General features: G+C 58.1%; 2 protein-coding genes across 3 annotated transcripts in view; one reads left to right on the plus strand and one right to left on the minus strand.

Moving 5' to 3' along the window:
- LOC119939982 (nuclear autoantigenic sperm protein) overlaps nucleotides 1-4,695 on the plus strand; it is a 28,448-nt gene extending 23,753 nt beyond the window's left edge. For both annotated transcript variants that reach the window (XM_038760056.1, XM_038760057.1), the window contains 6 exons: nucleotides 112-300; nucleotides 429-595; nucleotides 1,354-1,410; nucleotides 1,498-1,575; nucleotides 3,068-3,205; nucleotides 3,841-4,695. In XM_038760056.1, the coding sequence (XP_038615984.1) occupies nucleotides 112-300; nucleotides 429-595; nucleotides 1,354-1,410; nucleotides 1,498-1,575; nucleotides 3,068-3,205; nucleotides 3,841-3,894 (683 nt within the window). In that variant the 3' untranslated portion in view covers nucleotides 3,895-4,695. The remainder of the gene's footprint in view (nucleotides 1-111; nucleotides 301-428; nucleotides 596-1,353; nucleotides 1,411-1,497; nucleotides 1,576-3,067; nucleotides 3,206-3,840) is intronic.
- Nucleotides 4,696-6,071: 1,376 nt separating this feature from the next.
- CCDC17 (coiled-coil domain containing 17) lies at nucleotides 6,072-12,952 on the minus strand. The gene is made up of 14 exons (XM_038760140.1): nucleotides 12,818-12,952; nucleotides 12,551-12,637; nucleotides 12,192-12,254; nucleotides 11,677-11,797; nucleotides 11,351-11,474; nucleotides 10,971-11,063; nucleotides 10,325-10,461; nucleotides 8,445-8,573; nucleotides 7,781-7,839; nucleotides 7,435-7,520; nucleotides 7,140-7,346; nucleotides 6,691-6,913; nucleotides 6,334-6,444; nucleotides 6,072-6,224 (listed from the first exon to the last, which is right to left on the minus strand). Exons 1-14 carry the CDS (start codon nucleotides 12,950-12,952, stop codon nucleotides 6,072-6,074), a joined length of 1,728 nt encoding a protein of 575 aa, XP_038616068.1.
- Between the last annotated feature and the right edge of the window lie 2,536 nt (nucleotides 12,953-15,488).

Consider the following 15,488-nt stretch of genomic DNA (forward strand, 5'->3'; position numbering starts at 1 on the left):
TCCAGAATTACTAGTGGTGTTTGTTTTCGGTTGTTTTTTTTTTCCCCCCGCCCCCGCCACAGACACTGTATTTCCGAGGTTCTCCCACTTTCTTCCCTTCCTCCCTCGTAGAGAACTACAGCCAAGCTGTGGAAGAATTCCAGGCTTGCCTCACCCTGCAGCAGAAGTATCTGGAAGCCCACGACCGTCTGCTGGCGGAGACCCATTATCAGTTGGGGTTGGCCTACTGTTATAACAGCCAGTATGAGGAGGCGGTGGCTCAGTTCAGCAAATCTGTGGAAGTCATCGAGAAGAGGATGGGTGAGTAGGCCTGGGCCGGGTGCCCGGAGTCCTCTCGTAAGGCACAGCCACGAGCTGGGAGCCCCTTCTCTGACGGCCTGTGTGTAGCTGCTGCTGCTGCCGCTCAGCTCTGGTGTCTGTCCTTCCAGCCACGCTAACCGAGCAAGTGAAGGAAGCCGAAGGATCGTCTGCGGAGGCGGAGAAAGAAATTGAAGAGCTGAAAGAGCTGCTTCCCGAAATCAAAGAGAAGATTGAGGACTCGAAGGAGTCCCAGAAGAGCGGGAAAGTGGCAGAGTTAGCCCTGAAAGCCACCCTGGTGGGTTTTCCCTTAACAGTAGAAAGCTGCAGCCCTCTGAGGCAGGCGGTTTTTCAGAGAGGGGAGGACTTCCCCACCCTAAGTGAGGTGCAGGGGTGGGACGGGTGGGTGGTCTGGGGCAATATGTCCCGTGCTTACATGGGGAAACTCGGCACAGCCCTTCACCGCCCCTCGTCTTCCGTTGACTTTCCTACCTTCTGTCAGCACAGTTGGGCCAGAGGGTTTTGCATCTCTTTTCGAGAGAATTGTCAAGGAACTGATTTTTGGCCCGAATCTGCACCACGTTAAACTGCTTTGGGACCCTTAGGGGTAGTTGAGCCGTACCATTAATCTGCTGCTGAGATCGCAAGCTCTAGTTGATTGACAGTGTGCTTCATGACTCAGTAGCTGGCCGGTCACGAGCTTCCTGTGACTAGGCCTTCTGCCCTGTCTGTCTCCTTCTAGCCCCGGGGGGCTAAACTGGAGCAAAAAGTAGTGCGTGCCAAGCCGCCTTTCGGGTGGTTGGATGAGTCAAATCTCATCAGCACCACGGAGCAAGAAAGAGGTGGAGCCCTTTGGGTTCTTGGCAAGGGTGGCAGGGATCCCCCCGAACCCCCAGGGTGTTTCAGAGGAGAAAATGGGGACTTGGAGGTTTCTCATTTAGTCCTGGGCAGTCAGTCAGAGGACAGAAGAGGCAGGGGCCTATTGCAATCTCTGTTTCAGTCCCAGGCTAAGAGAAACGGCGTCTAATCTATCGTCATTGGGTTCCTCCATTCCAGGTTGGGGGCTCTACTTCCGGCTTCACATCCAGCGGCGGAGGTGGCTCCGTTTCCTCGGTAAGTGTTCCCGGGCGTTGCTTCGGTGGTCCGGCGGGACCGGGATGTTTGCCTGCCGCTAAGGTTGAGGATTCTTGCTTGTGTTAGATTGCAGTGAGAAAACCCGCCGACGGCGCCTCCTCTTCCAACTGTGTCAGCGACATTTCTCACCTCGTCAGGAAGAAGGTGAGTCTTCCGGGGAGAACGGGCTTTAGGGGGGGCCCTGCCCTGGAATGAAGCCAGACGGAGGGTGATTCTCCGGCTGGAGACACAGCAGTCTGTGACACTTGCTGCATGAGACATTCCTTCTCCACCGGAAACCCCCGTAAATCCGCTCTGAGGCGGCCTGGACCTGGCCCGTCTTCATCATCATCATCAATCGTATTTATTGAGCGCTTACTATGTGCAGAGCACTGTACTAAGCGCTTGGGAAGTACAAATTGGCAACATATAGAGACAGTCCCTACCCAACAGTGGGCTCACAGTCTAAAAGGGGGAGACAGAGAACAAAACCAAACATACAAAAGCCCGTCTTGCTTGGAAACTCTGGAGCAGAAAACGCCAGAGCCCGGGGGGCTTCTCCATTCATCATCGGGCGAAATGGGGGAGTCCAGCAGACCCCAGGGAGTTGGGGCTGAGAGTCCGGTGTTTCCAGGTGGAAAGGGAGCGGTCTAATGAGCTGGCTAACCCTGTCTGTCTAAAATGGCAAGTTTCCTCAGCAGTGATTATTAACACGGGTCTCTGTAGCGCAAAAGCGTCCACAGTTGGTTCCACCCTCTCACTAAAACGTGGCCGTCGCTTCACCTTAACCGGGGGTGGGGTCTCGTAGTTTGTGACGGGTAGGGCCCAGGACTGCCCCTCATTTGCACCTCGCCGCCTCCACCTCTTCACACAGGGTTGAGAACGGGTCCCTGTTGTGGAAATCACAGTGCAAAACCTTTCTGATAAAAGCAAAGATTTCTCTCAGTTGGTACCCCTGCTGCAGGAGGGGCTTCTCCAGGAGGCCTTCCCAGACTGAGTCCCCTCCCCACAGCACCTGTATATATGTATATATGTTTGTACCTATTTATTACTCTATTTTACTTGTACGTATTTATTTTATTTGATTTATATGTTTTGTTGTCTGTCTCCCCCTTCTAGACTGTGAGCCCGCTGTTGGGTAGGGACCGTCTCTATATGTTGCAAACTTGTACTTCCCAAGTGCTTAGTACAGTGCTCTGCACACAGTAAGCGCTCAATAAATACGATTGAATGAATGAATGCAGTTGTGGGGCCAACACCTAGATCTTGAGCCGAGTCCCAAGACCCACAGGTTAAGGATGGGTGTCTTGAGGGCGTTTTTTTGGGTTTTTTAACAGCTTTACCTCTGAGGTTTCTAAACTTGCTGTAGCGAAGCCTTTGCCTCTTTTATCTACTTGAGAAACGGCATGATGTAGTGCATAGAGCACCAGCCTGGAAAATTAGAATGTCATGGATTCTAATCCCGCCATTCGTCTGCTCTGTGACCTTGGGCAACTCACTTCTTCTTTGTGCCTCATCTATAAAATGGGGGTTGAGACTGTAAGCCCCACGTGGGACAAGGACTGTGTCCAATCCAAGTTGTTGGTATCCACCCCAGTGCCTAGTACAGTCCTTGAAATGTAGTAAGCACTTAACAAATATTATTATTATTATTCAGAGGAAACCAGAGGAGGAGAGCCCCCGGAAAGACCACGAAGCTAAGAAGCCCAAACAAGAGCTGGCTGTGAATGGCGGCGGTGGCGGTGGAGACGCCACCCCCAGTGAGCAGGACAGTGCAGAAAAGATGGAAGAGGAGGTGGGCAGTTGAGGGTCGGGATGGGGGGCGTGCCGGCCAACCTCGTTCCTCTCCTCCTCCGTGTCGGCTTGCCCCTCGTGCCACCTCCCTGTAACATCCTCGCTGCCAGCTGGGATACTCCCCATCGAGTCCGTGCCAGGGGTTTGTTGTGCACGCTTCCCAGGGAGAAACCTCATGGCTTTCGTGGAATAGAGCATGGGCCTGGGAGCTGGAAGGACCCGGGTTCCAATCCCCGCCACTTGTCAGCTGTGTGACTTGGGGCAAGTCACTTCTCCGTGCCTCAGTTACCTCATCTGTCAAATGGGGAGCCCAGTTTGAGCCGGGAACTGCGTACAACCCAGTTACCTTGCGTCTACCCCCGTGCTTCATACAGTGCCTGGCACTTAGCACCTAACAAATGCCACTATTATTATTATTAACAATAATAATAAAGCGCTGATCCTGGGAAGACCTGGAATGTAACCAATCCTGGCAGCTCCTGCGGGAAGGGAAGGGAGGGCGGGGGCAGGGGGTGGCCCAATGACGGAATTCCTCACTGGCATTCCCGCTCCGGTTCGGTTACGGGGCAGCAGCGGCCCCGGGCCGGATCCTAGCTGGTGTCCCAGGCCTCACTAATCCTGCCTTCTGTTTTCCAGACAGAGAAGCGGACATCAGCGGAGGCGGGAGCGGCGCTAGAAAGCCCGGCCTGATGGTTCTTAAAAGCAGAGGGAGGAGCCAGGCTCCCCAGGGAAAAGGATTTTGTATATAATGTATTTTTTCACTTTTGGGGGATTTTTTTGTATAACTTCAATAAAGATTGTAAGCAACTGTCGAGGACTTGGATGGTTTTTCTTAAATACGTGCCTTGGAGCACAGCCAGGTTTTAAGCATCGCAACCCAAAGGATGTGCCGTTCTGGATCCTTCCGGCGCCGGGGACGAGATTCCTGATTCGGCTCGGCTGCGTCGATCTGCAAGTCCCGATCGTGGGTGCTAAAAAAAAAAAAGGGGGGTCCGGGCCCCAGGCCTGGCATCCCCCCTTCGAGACTGCTATCCAATGGTGCTTTTTTTTCTTCTTGTCTTTCACTTGCATGGATAGATTCATACCAAAACTGTCTCTGGCAACGTTTCAATGGTGCTCACCTGCCTGTTCGATTTGTTCATGTGTGAAGACTGTGGCCGGGGCGGGGGACCTCAGGGGCCTCAACTCTCACTTCGAACCTCCGGCTGGAGTTGACCGACGGGAACCCAAGTAGCTGCGATGCCCGGCCTGGGGACGCGGCGACGGGGGCGGCTTGCCGTCTCCGGCCTGGCCGCCCGCGGTGTCCCTGCCCCGGCCTTGCCCGTTCTTCCCGGGTGCCAGGGAAGAAGTGGCCCTGGGGATTGGGGGTGATGGGGGTCTGCTCCGGCGGCTTGTTTAACTGTTACCCTTGTGTAAAGGCAACTGCGACTATTTAAAATTGTTAATACTGTTATCGGCAGTGTTGGAATTTGTTAATAAAGATGTTAAAAACCAAACAAGAGAAGGCTCGGCGCTGATTTTTCCACGTGAACCATTAATCCCCCCCCCCCCCCCCCCCCCCCCAGCCCTGTGCCAGTTTCTGCCTCTCTTCCCACCCTTGGGGTGTCGGGATGAGATGAGATTGCAGGGATGGGCACCCCCCTGCCTGAGCCAGAGGCCGGTGGGATCTCCTCTCCCCTGCTGGGGTTGGCTCTGTTGATATTTTGGGGAGGCAGGAACACCCCCTTCCCTCAACAGCTTCCACCCAGTGCCAGCCAAAACTGGCTCAGGGGGGCAGCTGCCAACCTGTTGTGGGAATTGGAAGGGGAGAGGCTGGAATCACCAAGAAATCCGGGGCTTTAAAAAGCCGCAGCGGCGCATGGGACGAGGAAGGAGCCTCTCAAGATTGTTTTTGGAATGGAATTGAAGTGTTTATTGGGTGCCAGGCACTGCGGTAGGTACAAGCTAATCAGGTTGGACTCATGGGGCTCCCAATCTTCACCCTCTTTTTACAGGCGAGGTCACCGAGGCCCAGAGAAGCGAAGCGACTTGTCCAAGGTCACACAGCAGACAAGGGGTGAAGCTGGGATTAGAACCCAGGTCCTCTGAGTCCCAGGCCTGGGCTCTATCCATTAGGCCAAGCTGCTTCTCCTGCCTCCACCGGGAATGGGTGGGGAGGCTGGAGGAGACAGTGTGGGGCCCACACCTCTTGCTGGAATAATCATTCTGCTATTTGTTAAATGCTTTCTCTCTGCCAGGACACTGCCCCTCGGGAGAACACACCTGGTGGTGTTTGGTGGAGATGGGATAGATGACACCTGTTACCGCTACTGCCCTGGGCCCTGCAGGGGTAAGTTGGTCAATCGTATTTATTGAGTGCTTATTATGTGCAGAGCACTGTACTAAGCGCTTTGGAGCGTACAAGGGGGAGTGAGTCTTGAGGCTGATAATAATGATGATGGCATTTCTTAAGCGCTTACTATGTGCAAAGCACTGTTCTAAGCACCGGGAAGGTTACAAGGTGATCAGGTTGTCCCACGGGGAGCTCAGTCTTAATCCCCATTTTACACACATTGTAACTGAGGCCCAGAGAAATCCAGCGCTTAGAATGGTGCTTTGCACATAGCGCTTAACAGATACCATTATTATTATTATTGACTTGCCCAAAGTCACAGCTGACAGTTGGTGGAGCTGGGATTTGAACTCATCATCGTCATCAATCGTATTTATTGAGTGCTTACTATGTGCAGAGCACTGTACTAAGCGCTTGGGAAGTACAAATTGGCAACAATTGGCAACTCATGACCTCTGACTCCAAAGCCCGTGCCCTTTCCACTGAGCCACGCCGCTCCTCCACGGGGGACAAGCACGCAGGCCCCTCGCCAGCTTCAGCCGAGGCTTGGGGTGCGATGGGGAGAAAATTCTCGGGCAGGAGGGGGGTCCACAAAGCCGGCGGGGAGGGGGACGGAGGGGCCCAGACTCGTGGGGACGGGGCCGGTGGGCCGCAGCGACGCGCTGGCCCGGGCGACGGGATGGGGCACCTGCGGGCAGAGGATAAACGGGGGGCTGTCAGGGCCCCGGAGGGAGGGTGGTGGTCCTTAACCAGAACCCCTGCCCACCCCCGGGTCGTGGGGGTCAGAGGGGACGCACCGTCGGGGGGAAGAGGTAGTCGGGGGCATTGGAGGGGTCCACCACTGCCAACGACTGCACCTCTGCATCTCTCGCGTTTGCCACCCGCAGGTACAGCTCAGCCCGGCCAGCCTGAGGAGGAAGAGGCACAGCCCGGAGGTGAGTGGGTGGGCGTTTGGGTCTCAATAGGGGTCCCCACGCATGTCTCACTATGGCCAGGAGCTTCTTCTTGGGCAGAGGGAGAAACTGAGGCTCCGACAGAGGCCCGATTTCCTTCAGGGTCAAATGGGAGGGCCTCCAGGCTCCGGAAGCGGGGGAAACTTTCAGCGGAGGGGTGGTGGCCCCTCCCTAGCGTGCCCCCCTGCCCCCTAGGCTCACCTGGGGGACCCCGTTGAGCTGCTCTGGGGTGAGGCTGGGGTCCGCTGGCAGTGCCCGCAGAGGGACCCGCCAGCGCCCGCTCAGCGCCCGCTGCTCCGGGTCGAAGAGCCGCAGCTTGGCCCAGCCTCGGGGCTTCAGTCCCTCCAGCTCCCCGCCACTCGGGGAGAAGCCCCCCGAGGCCTCCAGGGCCATCAGCAGGGACAGGGCCGGGCAGGGCCGCAGCCTGGGGGGCAAGGATGGGGCGCACACAGCCGGGAGAGGGATCTCGGGGCAGGGAGGAGTGGGCGAGGGAGGAAGTTCACAGATATCTGCAACCCCCGCAAACTCCCGCTTTCTCTGGACGGGGGCCCAAACCCCTGCCACACGAAGAGGAGGAAGGGCCCCCCGGGCTCAACCAGGAGGCTGGGGGCAACGCCACGTTTGGGGAGACCGGACCGGCAACGCCTCACCTGGGCACCGGCTGCTTGGCGGACAGGATGGCACAGCTGCCCGGCGGGCGGCCCCGGGCCTGGGGCAGGGCCAGGCAGGGGCTGGGGGGTAGCGCGGTGGGCCTGCCCAGCTCCTGCCCGGCCCGGGCCAGGGCGCTCACCAACCGCACCTGCAGCCACGGCATCTCCAGGCCCAGCAGGAAATCGTAGAAGACCACCAGGCCCGCCCTGGAGCGGGGGTCGCGGTCACCCCCGGGGGCCCGCCGCCCGACCCACCACCACGCGGGGACCCGCTCCCTCCCAGGTGAGGACTCACGCCGGGTCGTAGGGGGCCGGGCCCAGCACGTCCGGCGGGGCCAGGATGTGGTGGGTGGGCAGGGGGGTCTCGGCCCGCGGCCACTCCTGAAATGGAGCGGGGGGACACAAGCTCCAGTGCCCCCCAGCCGACCCACCCCACCAAAGTCCTTAAGGGTCTTCGAAGTCCAGCGGGCACCGGGGCCCGAGACCCCCAACTCCAACCTGCCCCCCCAGTCACCCCGACCCAACCAACCCCTGCATCTCAGGCCCTCCTCCCTGGCTTCACGCCTCCCTAGGGTGGGAGGAGACGGGGTGGGGGCACGGCCGATCCCACTGACTCCCCCCAAACCTCCCCAAGTTCTCACCTTTGCCCTGCAGGCCAGGTAGGGGTCTCCGGGGCCCAGGGAGGGTGGCAGTGGGGGGGCTACAGGGGGAGGCAGGCGGGGGGCTGAGCCCTTCCCCCAGTAGCGTGGGCTGGTCACATCCTGGGGCCAGAGGGCACCCTGTCCCGGGCTCTGGAAAGCTGGGGGGCAGAGGGGTGTCTGAGGGTGGGCTTCTCCTCCTGCTGGCCCCCTGGCTGGGTTCAGTCAATCAATTGTGTTTATTGAGCGCTTACTGTGTGCAGAGCACTGTACTAAGCACTTGGGAAGTCCAAGTTGGCAGCATAGAGAGGCGGTCCCTACCCAACAGCGGGCTCACAGTCTAGAAGGGTTGGGGGCGAGGGGAGGGGGGCCGGGGCCCAGAGGTGGTGGCGGTCCCTGGCCCGCCCCCCGGAGTGGGAGGCTGGTGGCTTGGTGACCCCGAGAGGTCAGGAGGAGCGCGTGGCTTGGGGGACGGGGAGATGGGGTCCCAGCTGCTACAGCTCAAGGAAGGGGACATTCCCGAGCCAGCGGGACGGGCTCTCCTTCCCCTGCCACCGCCCCGTCCCGCTCCCCCAGCTTGGCCACCCGGGGATTCTTCCTCCCTCTCACCTCCCTCCCAGTGGTTCAGGGGGGCCCAAGGGCACGGGGAAACGGGCGAATTTCCGACCTCTCCGTGTTCCCCTCTGGCCCCGGTGGAGCTTCAGCTTCAGAATCTCCCCCTCCAGCCTCCGGTTCTCCGCCTCCACTGCCCACAGCTGCTCATCCAGGCCCCGGGGGGCGGTGCCAGCCGCCCGCCCTAAAAGCGCAGCAGCCGGGGCAGAGTGTGCGCGGGGAGAGCGTGGGCGAGAAAAGAAAGCGGGCGGAGGGTTTGGGGGGAGAGGGGAGGGTCCCTTGGGCCCGGGGACTTGGAAGAGGGGGTGAGGGCCATTACGGAGGCCAGAGGGAAGGGCTGGGGGAGCGTCTCTTCTCCTCCACCTTCCTCCAGTCCCAGCTTGTCAGGTAACCAAGAGGCCCCTGATGGACTGAAACTCCTTCCTACCCCCTGGTCTGCCCTGTGTAGTAGTAATAATAATAATAATAATAATAATAATAATAATAATGGCATTTGTTAAACACTAGGTGCAAAGCACTGGGTGGGATACAAGGTGATCACATTGTCCCATGTGGGGCTCACAGTCTTAATCCCCATTTTACAGATGAGGTCGCTGAGGCTCAGACGAGTTAAGTGACCTGCCCAAGGTCACACAAAAGACACGTAGTGGGGGGATTCGAACCCATGACCACTGACTCCCAAGCCCATGATGATGATGGCATTTTTTTTTTTTTTAAGCGCTTACTATGTGCATAGCACTGTTCTAAGCGCTGGGGAGGTTACAAGGCGATCAGGTTGTCCCACGGGGGGCTCACAATCTTAATCCCCATTTTACAGATGAGGGAACTGAGCCCCAGAGAAGTTAAGTGACTTGCCCAAAGTCACACAGCTGACAATTGGTGGAGCCGGGATTCAAACCCATGACCTCTGACTCCAAAGCCCGGGCTCTTTCCACTGAGCCACGCTGCTTCTCATGCTCTTACATGGCTTTCTGAGCAGCGTGGCTCAATGGAAAGAGCGCGGGCTTTGGAGTCAGAGGTTGTGGGTTCAAATTCCGGCTCCGCCAGTTGTCAGCTGTGTGACTTTGGGCAATCAATCAGTCAATTGTATTTATTAAGCACTTACTCTGTGCAGAGCACTGTACTAAGCGCTTGGGAAGTACAAGTTGGCAACATATAGAGACGGTCCCTACCCAACAGTGGGCTCACAGTCTAGAAGTCACTTGACTTCTCTGGGCCTCAGTTCCCTCATCTGTAAAATGGGGATGAAGACTGTAAGCCCCCTGTGGGACAACCTGATCACCTTGTAACCTCCCCAGCGCTTAGATCAGTGCTTTGCACATAGTAAGCGCTTAATAAATGCCATTATTATTATTATTACCACTAAGCCACGCTGCTTCTGCTTACTTTGTGCTCTGTACCAAGCGCAGGTGGGAATTAGACATTATTATTGTTATTATTGTGGTATTTGTTAAGCGCTTACTATGTGCCGGGCACTATACTAAGCGCTAGGGTGGATACAAGATAATTGGGTCCCTGTCCCGCATAGGGGCTTACAGTTTTAACCTCCATTTTACAGATGAGGCGACTGAGGCTCAGAGAAGTGAAGTGATCTGGGCTTACAGTCTTAACATCCATTTTACAGATGAGGTGACTGACGCTCAGAGAAGTGAAGGGATTTGCCCAAGGCCACACAGCAAAGTGGCAAAGCCTGGATTAGAACCTGTGACCTTCAGGCGCCCGGGCCTGGACTCTATCCACCAATATGACGCCCTCCGCTCCCTGGGACTCACAGTCTTAAAGTGTAAGTGTTTGGTGCTTAGAACAGTGCTGGGCACATAGTAAGCGCTTAATAAATACCATGATCATTGTTATTATTATTATTTTGTTATTTTTTTGTGTGTGTGTGTATTTATAGGTAGGTAGTAGGGGGGTGGGGGGCGAGGGAATGGGCACCTGGACACTGGCTGGTCTTCCGCTCCGACCGCTTCCTCTCACGCTCCAGCGCCGTGGCCTCCGTGTGCAGCTCGGCCATCTGCGTCAGGACCCTGGGGTCCCGGCCGCCGCCCTGGACGTAGCCCAGGTGGAGGGCCCTGCGGGCGGGGGAAAGGGATGATGATGATGGTATTTAAGTGCTTACTATGTGCCAAGCACTGTTCTAAACGCTGGGGTCGGGACCAGGTCATCAGGTTGTCCCACGCGGGGCTCACGGTCTTATTCCCTATTTTCCAGATGCGGTAACGGAGGCACAGAGAAGTAAAGTGACTTGCCCAAGGTCACACAGCTGATGAGTGGCAGAGCCGGGATCTCAAGGCTCAGGCAGCGGTGAGTCCTTCGCCCCTCGCTCCGCTGACCCGGGGGTTCCCTGTGGGCGCTCAGTACACACCCGGGCACCAGGCTCAGCCAAGCCCACGTGAGGGGGTGTTCTGTCCCTGGACACCCACCCCCGGAGCTGGGGCTGTGAAGCCCCACGGTGCTCAGGAGACCCCCAGGATTGAGGGAGGGGACAAGGGGAGACCCCCATTCTCCTCCCCAGAAGGGGCAGCCAAGCCCGAGGGCTGGGGGGAGCTTTCCTAGACCCCCGCTACGGGCTCGCTCTCACCGGATCTCGGCAGCCAGAGGCCCGGGGCTGGCGGAGAAGAGCCGCCGTCCCACTTGGCGTCTTTCCTTCTCCGCCGGGGGGTCGAGCTGAGCCCTGGCGGGGAGAGACCCCAGAAATAGACGGTGAGATCTGACACCCCCAAGCTCCCTGGGGCAGCCCCCCCTGACCCCGGGCGATTCCCCTGGGGGCACTAGGTTGAAAGTTTGTAGACTGTGAACCCGTTTCTAGACTGTGAGCCTGTTGTGGGCAGGGATTGTGACTATCTGTTGCTGAATTGTACTTTCCGAGCACTTAGTATAGTGCTCTGCACACAGTAAGCGCTCAATAAATATGATTGAATGAATGAGTGAGGATGTGGGCGGACGGGAGGGCAGACACACCTTCCCTGGTGAGAGCCTTCTCCTCCGCGGCCTCGTGGCGGCTGCCTGTGGTCTCCCGGGGCCTGCAGCTCCTGCGGGGCGGGGGTCTTCACGGCCAGGTCCGCCAGGTGCCGGTTGATCTCTGCTGACAAGTGGGGAGGGGGCTTGTGGCGGGCCGAACCCCCCTCCCCCCGTCCACTTCCCGCACGAGGCGCCGCCGGGCCGGGGAAGCTGAGGCAAGGCCTAGGCCCGAGTTTCCGGCGGGGTTTGCGGGGCTGGGCCGCCCGACGTCCTGGCTGCCCCCGCGGCGGCCCAGGTTCGGGGTCTGCCCCCCACCCTGCACTTACCGTCCCTCTGCTGCTCCAGGCTGCGGTTTTGGGCCTGGATCTCTGCCAGTCTCCGGGCATGATCCTCCTCCAGCGCCCGGAGCTGCTCCCGGCTCTCCCGTCCCCTGGGGTCACCCCCGCCCTGAGGACCGAGCCCTCTCAGCCTGGCAGGGGGGTGCCCCGCTCCCAGCCTCCCCTCCTCCAGGCCCCCTGGCACCCCTGCAAAGCAAGGCCCCGACCCGAGACCGTCTCTTCCCCCGCGTCAGCCACCGCTCGGCCCGTCCTCTCCCCGTCCAGGCCTGGTGGTCCTAGTTATCCCAGCCTGCTTCGTCCCCCTCCTCCGGCTTGCAGCTGCTGCTCTCCCTGGGGCCTTTCCAGGTCGCAGCCCAAGGCTGGAGAAGGGTCCCGGGGGTGGGCAGATGGGGAGAAACCCCCTGCCCACCCCTGTCCTGGGGTGGAGGCTTTGCAGGGCGTGAAGCTCCCCGATAGTCAGGCTTCCCCCTCCCCCTTTACTGAAAGACCCCCAGCCTCCTCACCTGGACGAGGGGCTCCGGCCCCCCCAGCCCCATCTCCTGCAGCAGCAGTCGAAGCCTGCGCACCTGTTTGGGGACGGGGTTCGGCACTGGTTGATGCCAGGTTGGGGGTGGAGCGTGAGGGGGCATTCTGGATGTCCACTGTTGGGTAGGGACTGTCTCTATATGTTGCCAACTTGTACTTCCCAAGCGCTTAGTACAGTGCTCTGCACACAGTAAGTGCTCAATAAATATGATTGATTGATTCCAGGTCCGGCCCCCTCCCCTCCAAGCTGCAGGGCTGCGAGCGGGACCCTGGGGAGGGGAGGAGCGGGTAGGGAGGGCACGACACTAGGCCAGGGGTGGGGTCTCATCCCCGGTACCTCGTCCGTGAGGGTCCGGGGGGCCGGGACTTCCAGGCTGCGCCTGCCCCAGGGCTCCGCTTCTGGCTCCGTCCCGTTGGCCTCCGGCTGGGGCACAGAGAAAAAGAGCCAGGCCCTGGAGTTGGGGCTGACCACCCCTGCCTGAGCCGCAGCTCTGGCCACCTGAGCCTCCTGGCCCGGAACGGGGAGAAACCTTCCTTGCCCTCTCTGACCTTGGCGCACTGGGCGCTCCCACTCCCGCCCGGATGCCCATCCCAAGCGACCCACCTCGATGGGGCCGGGCCGGAGTCCCTCGCCCGTCAGGCGCCCGATGCAGAGGAGCCGAGCGTGGGCGTCCAGCAGGGGCCCGGAGTGGAAGACCATGTCGCAGACCTGGCACCGCAGCGGGCCAGGGTCTCCCATCCCGACGGCCGCCTCTCCTCTCCTGGGGCCCGGGCCGGACACCTTCGGGGGTCAAGGGGCAGCGTGGCAGGTGGGGAAGGGGAGAGTTGGATGATCCCCCGGCCCGCAGATTCAGCGTCCAGCTCCCCGTGCCTCTGGAGCAGAGGAGAGTTGGTCATGCCAACTTTTTGGCCGCTCAATCCTCCCGTCTCCCCCGACCCCTATCCCGGGGCTGACCTGTTCTCCCCCAAGCTGGCTGGAATCTCCTAAGCCGGGGCTGGAAGGCCCGGGGGGGCGTCGGGTTGCCAAGTGGGGAGCGTGGGGGCAGTGCCCAGTGGAGGAGACCGGCTAAACCCTTGGATCACCATGGCTCCTGTTTCTGTTTGTGTGTTTAGCGCTGGGCAGGCCTCTGTTGTCCCAAAGGAGCCGCTCCTGGTTGGGTGGGGAGGGAGAAATGCCTCAAAAGCAGAGACCTCTGCCTCTAAACTCCCCGTGAGCGGGGAAAGTAGCTACCAACTCGGTGACACTGCACTTTTCCAATTGCTTAGTACAGTGCTCTGCACACAGTAAGCGCTTAGTAAGTAAGATTGAATGAAATACGATTGAATAGTAAGTGCTTAACAAATACCATTATTATTATTATTGTCTGCTCTGTGACCTCGGGCAAGTCCCCCTCCCCGCCCCACAGCACTTGTGTATATAGGTATTTGTACATATTTATTCTATTTATTTTGTTAATGTTTTGTTCTTTGTCTCCCCCTTCTAGACTGTGAGCCCACTGTTGGGTAGGGACCGTCTCTATATGGTGCCAACTTGGACTTCCCAAGCGCTCAGTCCAGTGCTCTGCACACAGTAAGCGCTCAATAAATACAACTGAGCGAATGAATCTATTCCATTTATTTTATTAATGATGTGTACACATCTATAATTCTATTTCTTTACATCGACAAAACTATTTCTCCTCCCTTATTGACACCCATGCCCATCACCCCCGCCAGCTCTTCCGTACATTCAACTCCCTTCTCAGGCCCCCGGTTCCTCCCCCTCCTCCTTCCCTCACCCCCAACGATCTGGCCTCCTACTTCATTAACAAAATTAAATCCATCAGGTCCGACCTCCCCAAAGTCTCTTCCCCCCTTTCTCCAACCCCCCGGCTCTCAACATTCTCTGCTACTCTCCCATCCTTCCCAGTGGTATCCTCAGAGGAACTCTCCTCCCTCCTCTCAAGTGCTACTCCGGCCACCTGTACTTCTGACCCCATTCCCTCTCATCTTATGAAATCTCTCGCTCCATCCCTTCTCCCCTCCTTAACTTCCATCTTCAACCGCTCACTCTCCACTGGTTCCTTCCCCTCTGCCTTCAAACATGCCCATGTCTCTCCCATCCTAAAAAAACCCTCTCTTGACCCCACCTCACCTTCTAGTTATCGTCCCATATCCCTCCTACCATTCCTTTCCAAACTCCTTGAACGAGTTGTCTACACGCGCTGCCTAGAATTCCTCAACAACAACTCTCTCCTCGACCCCCTCCAGTCTGGCTTCCGTCCCCTTCATTCCACGGAAACTGCGCTCTCAAAGGTCACCAATGACCTCCTGCTTGCCAAATCCAACGGCTCATACTCTGTCCTAATCCTCCTCGACCTCTCAGCTGCCTTTGACACTGTGGACCACCCCCTTCTCCTCAACACGTTATCTGACCTTGGCTTCACAGACTCCGTCCTCTCCTGGTTCTCCTCTTATCTCTCCGGTCGTTCTTTCTCAGTCTCTTTTGCAGGCTCCTCCTCCCCCTCCCATCCTCTTACTGTGGGAGTTCCCCAAGGTTCAGTGCTTGGTCCCCTTCTGTTCTCAATCTACACTCACTCCCTTGGTGACCTCATTCGCTCCCACGGCTTCAACTATCACCTCTACGCTGATGACACCCAGATCTCCATCTCTGCCCCTGCTCTCTCCCCCCTCCCTCCAGGCTCGCATCTCCTCCTGCCTTCAGGACATCTCCATCTGGATGTCCGCCCGCCACCTAAAGCTCAACATGTCGAAGACTGAGCACCTTGTCTTCCCTCCCAAACCTTGTCCTCTCCCTGACTTTCCCATCTCTGTTGACGGCACTACCATCCTTCCCGTCTCACAAGCCCGCAACCTTGGTGTCATCCTCGACTCCGCTCTCTCATTCACCCCTCACATCCAAGCCGTCACCAAAACCTGCCGGTCTCAGCTCCGCAACATTGCCAAGATCCGCCCTTTCCTCTCCATCCAAACTGCTACCCTGCTAATTCAAGCTCTCATCCTATCCCGTCTGGACTACTGCACTAGCCTTCTCTCTGATCTCCCATCCTCGTGTCTCTCTCCACTTCAATCCATACTTCATGCTGCTGCCCGGATTATCTTTGTCCAGAAACGCTCTGGACATATCACTCCCCTCCTCAAAAACCTCCAATGGCTACCGATCAATCTGCGCATCAGGCAGAAACTCCTCACCCTGGGCTTCAAGGCTGTCCATCACCTCGCCCCCTCCTACCTCACCTCCCTTCTCTCCTTCTACTGCCCAGCCCGCACCCTCC

The sequence above is a fragment of the Tachyglossus aculeatus genome, chromosome 18, assembly GCF_015852505.1.
Source record: "Tachyglossus aculeatus isolate mTacAcu1 chromosome 18, mTacAcu1.pri, whole genome shotgun sequence".
NCBI classification, from domain to species: Eukaryota; Metazoa; Chordata; class Mammalia; order Monotremata; family Tachyglossidae; genus Tachyglossus; species Tachyglossus aculeatus.

Bases quoted from the DNA above. Each gene is read 5' to 3' on its own strand.
- CCDC17 (XM_038760140.1), bottom strand. From the start codon at position 12,952: ATGGGAGACCCTGGCCCGCTGCGGTGCCAGGTCTGCGACATGGTCTTC. The intron at 12,255-12,550 runs GTACCGGGGATG...GTCCCCAAACAG, and splicing joins CCCGGACCCTCACGGACGAG to GTGCGCAGGCTTCGACTGCT. The intron at 11,475-11,676 runs GTAAGTGCAGGG...CCCACTTGTCAG, and splicing joins CCTGGAGCAGCAGAGGGACG to CAGAGATCAACCGGCACCTG.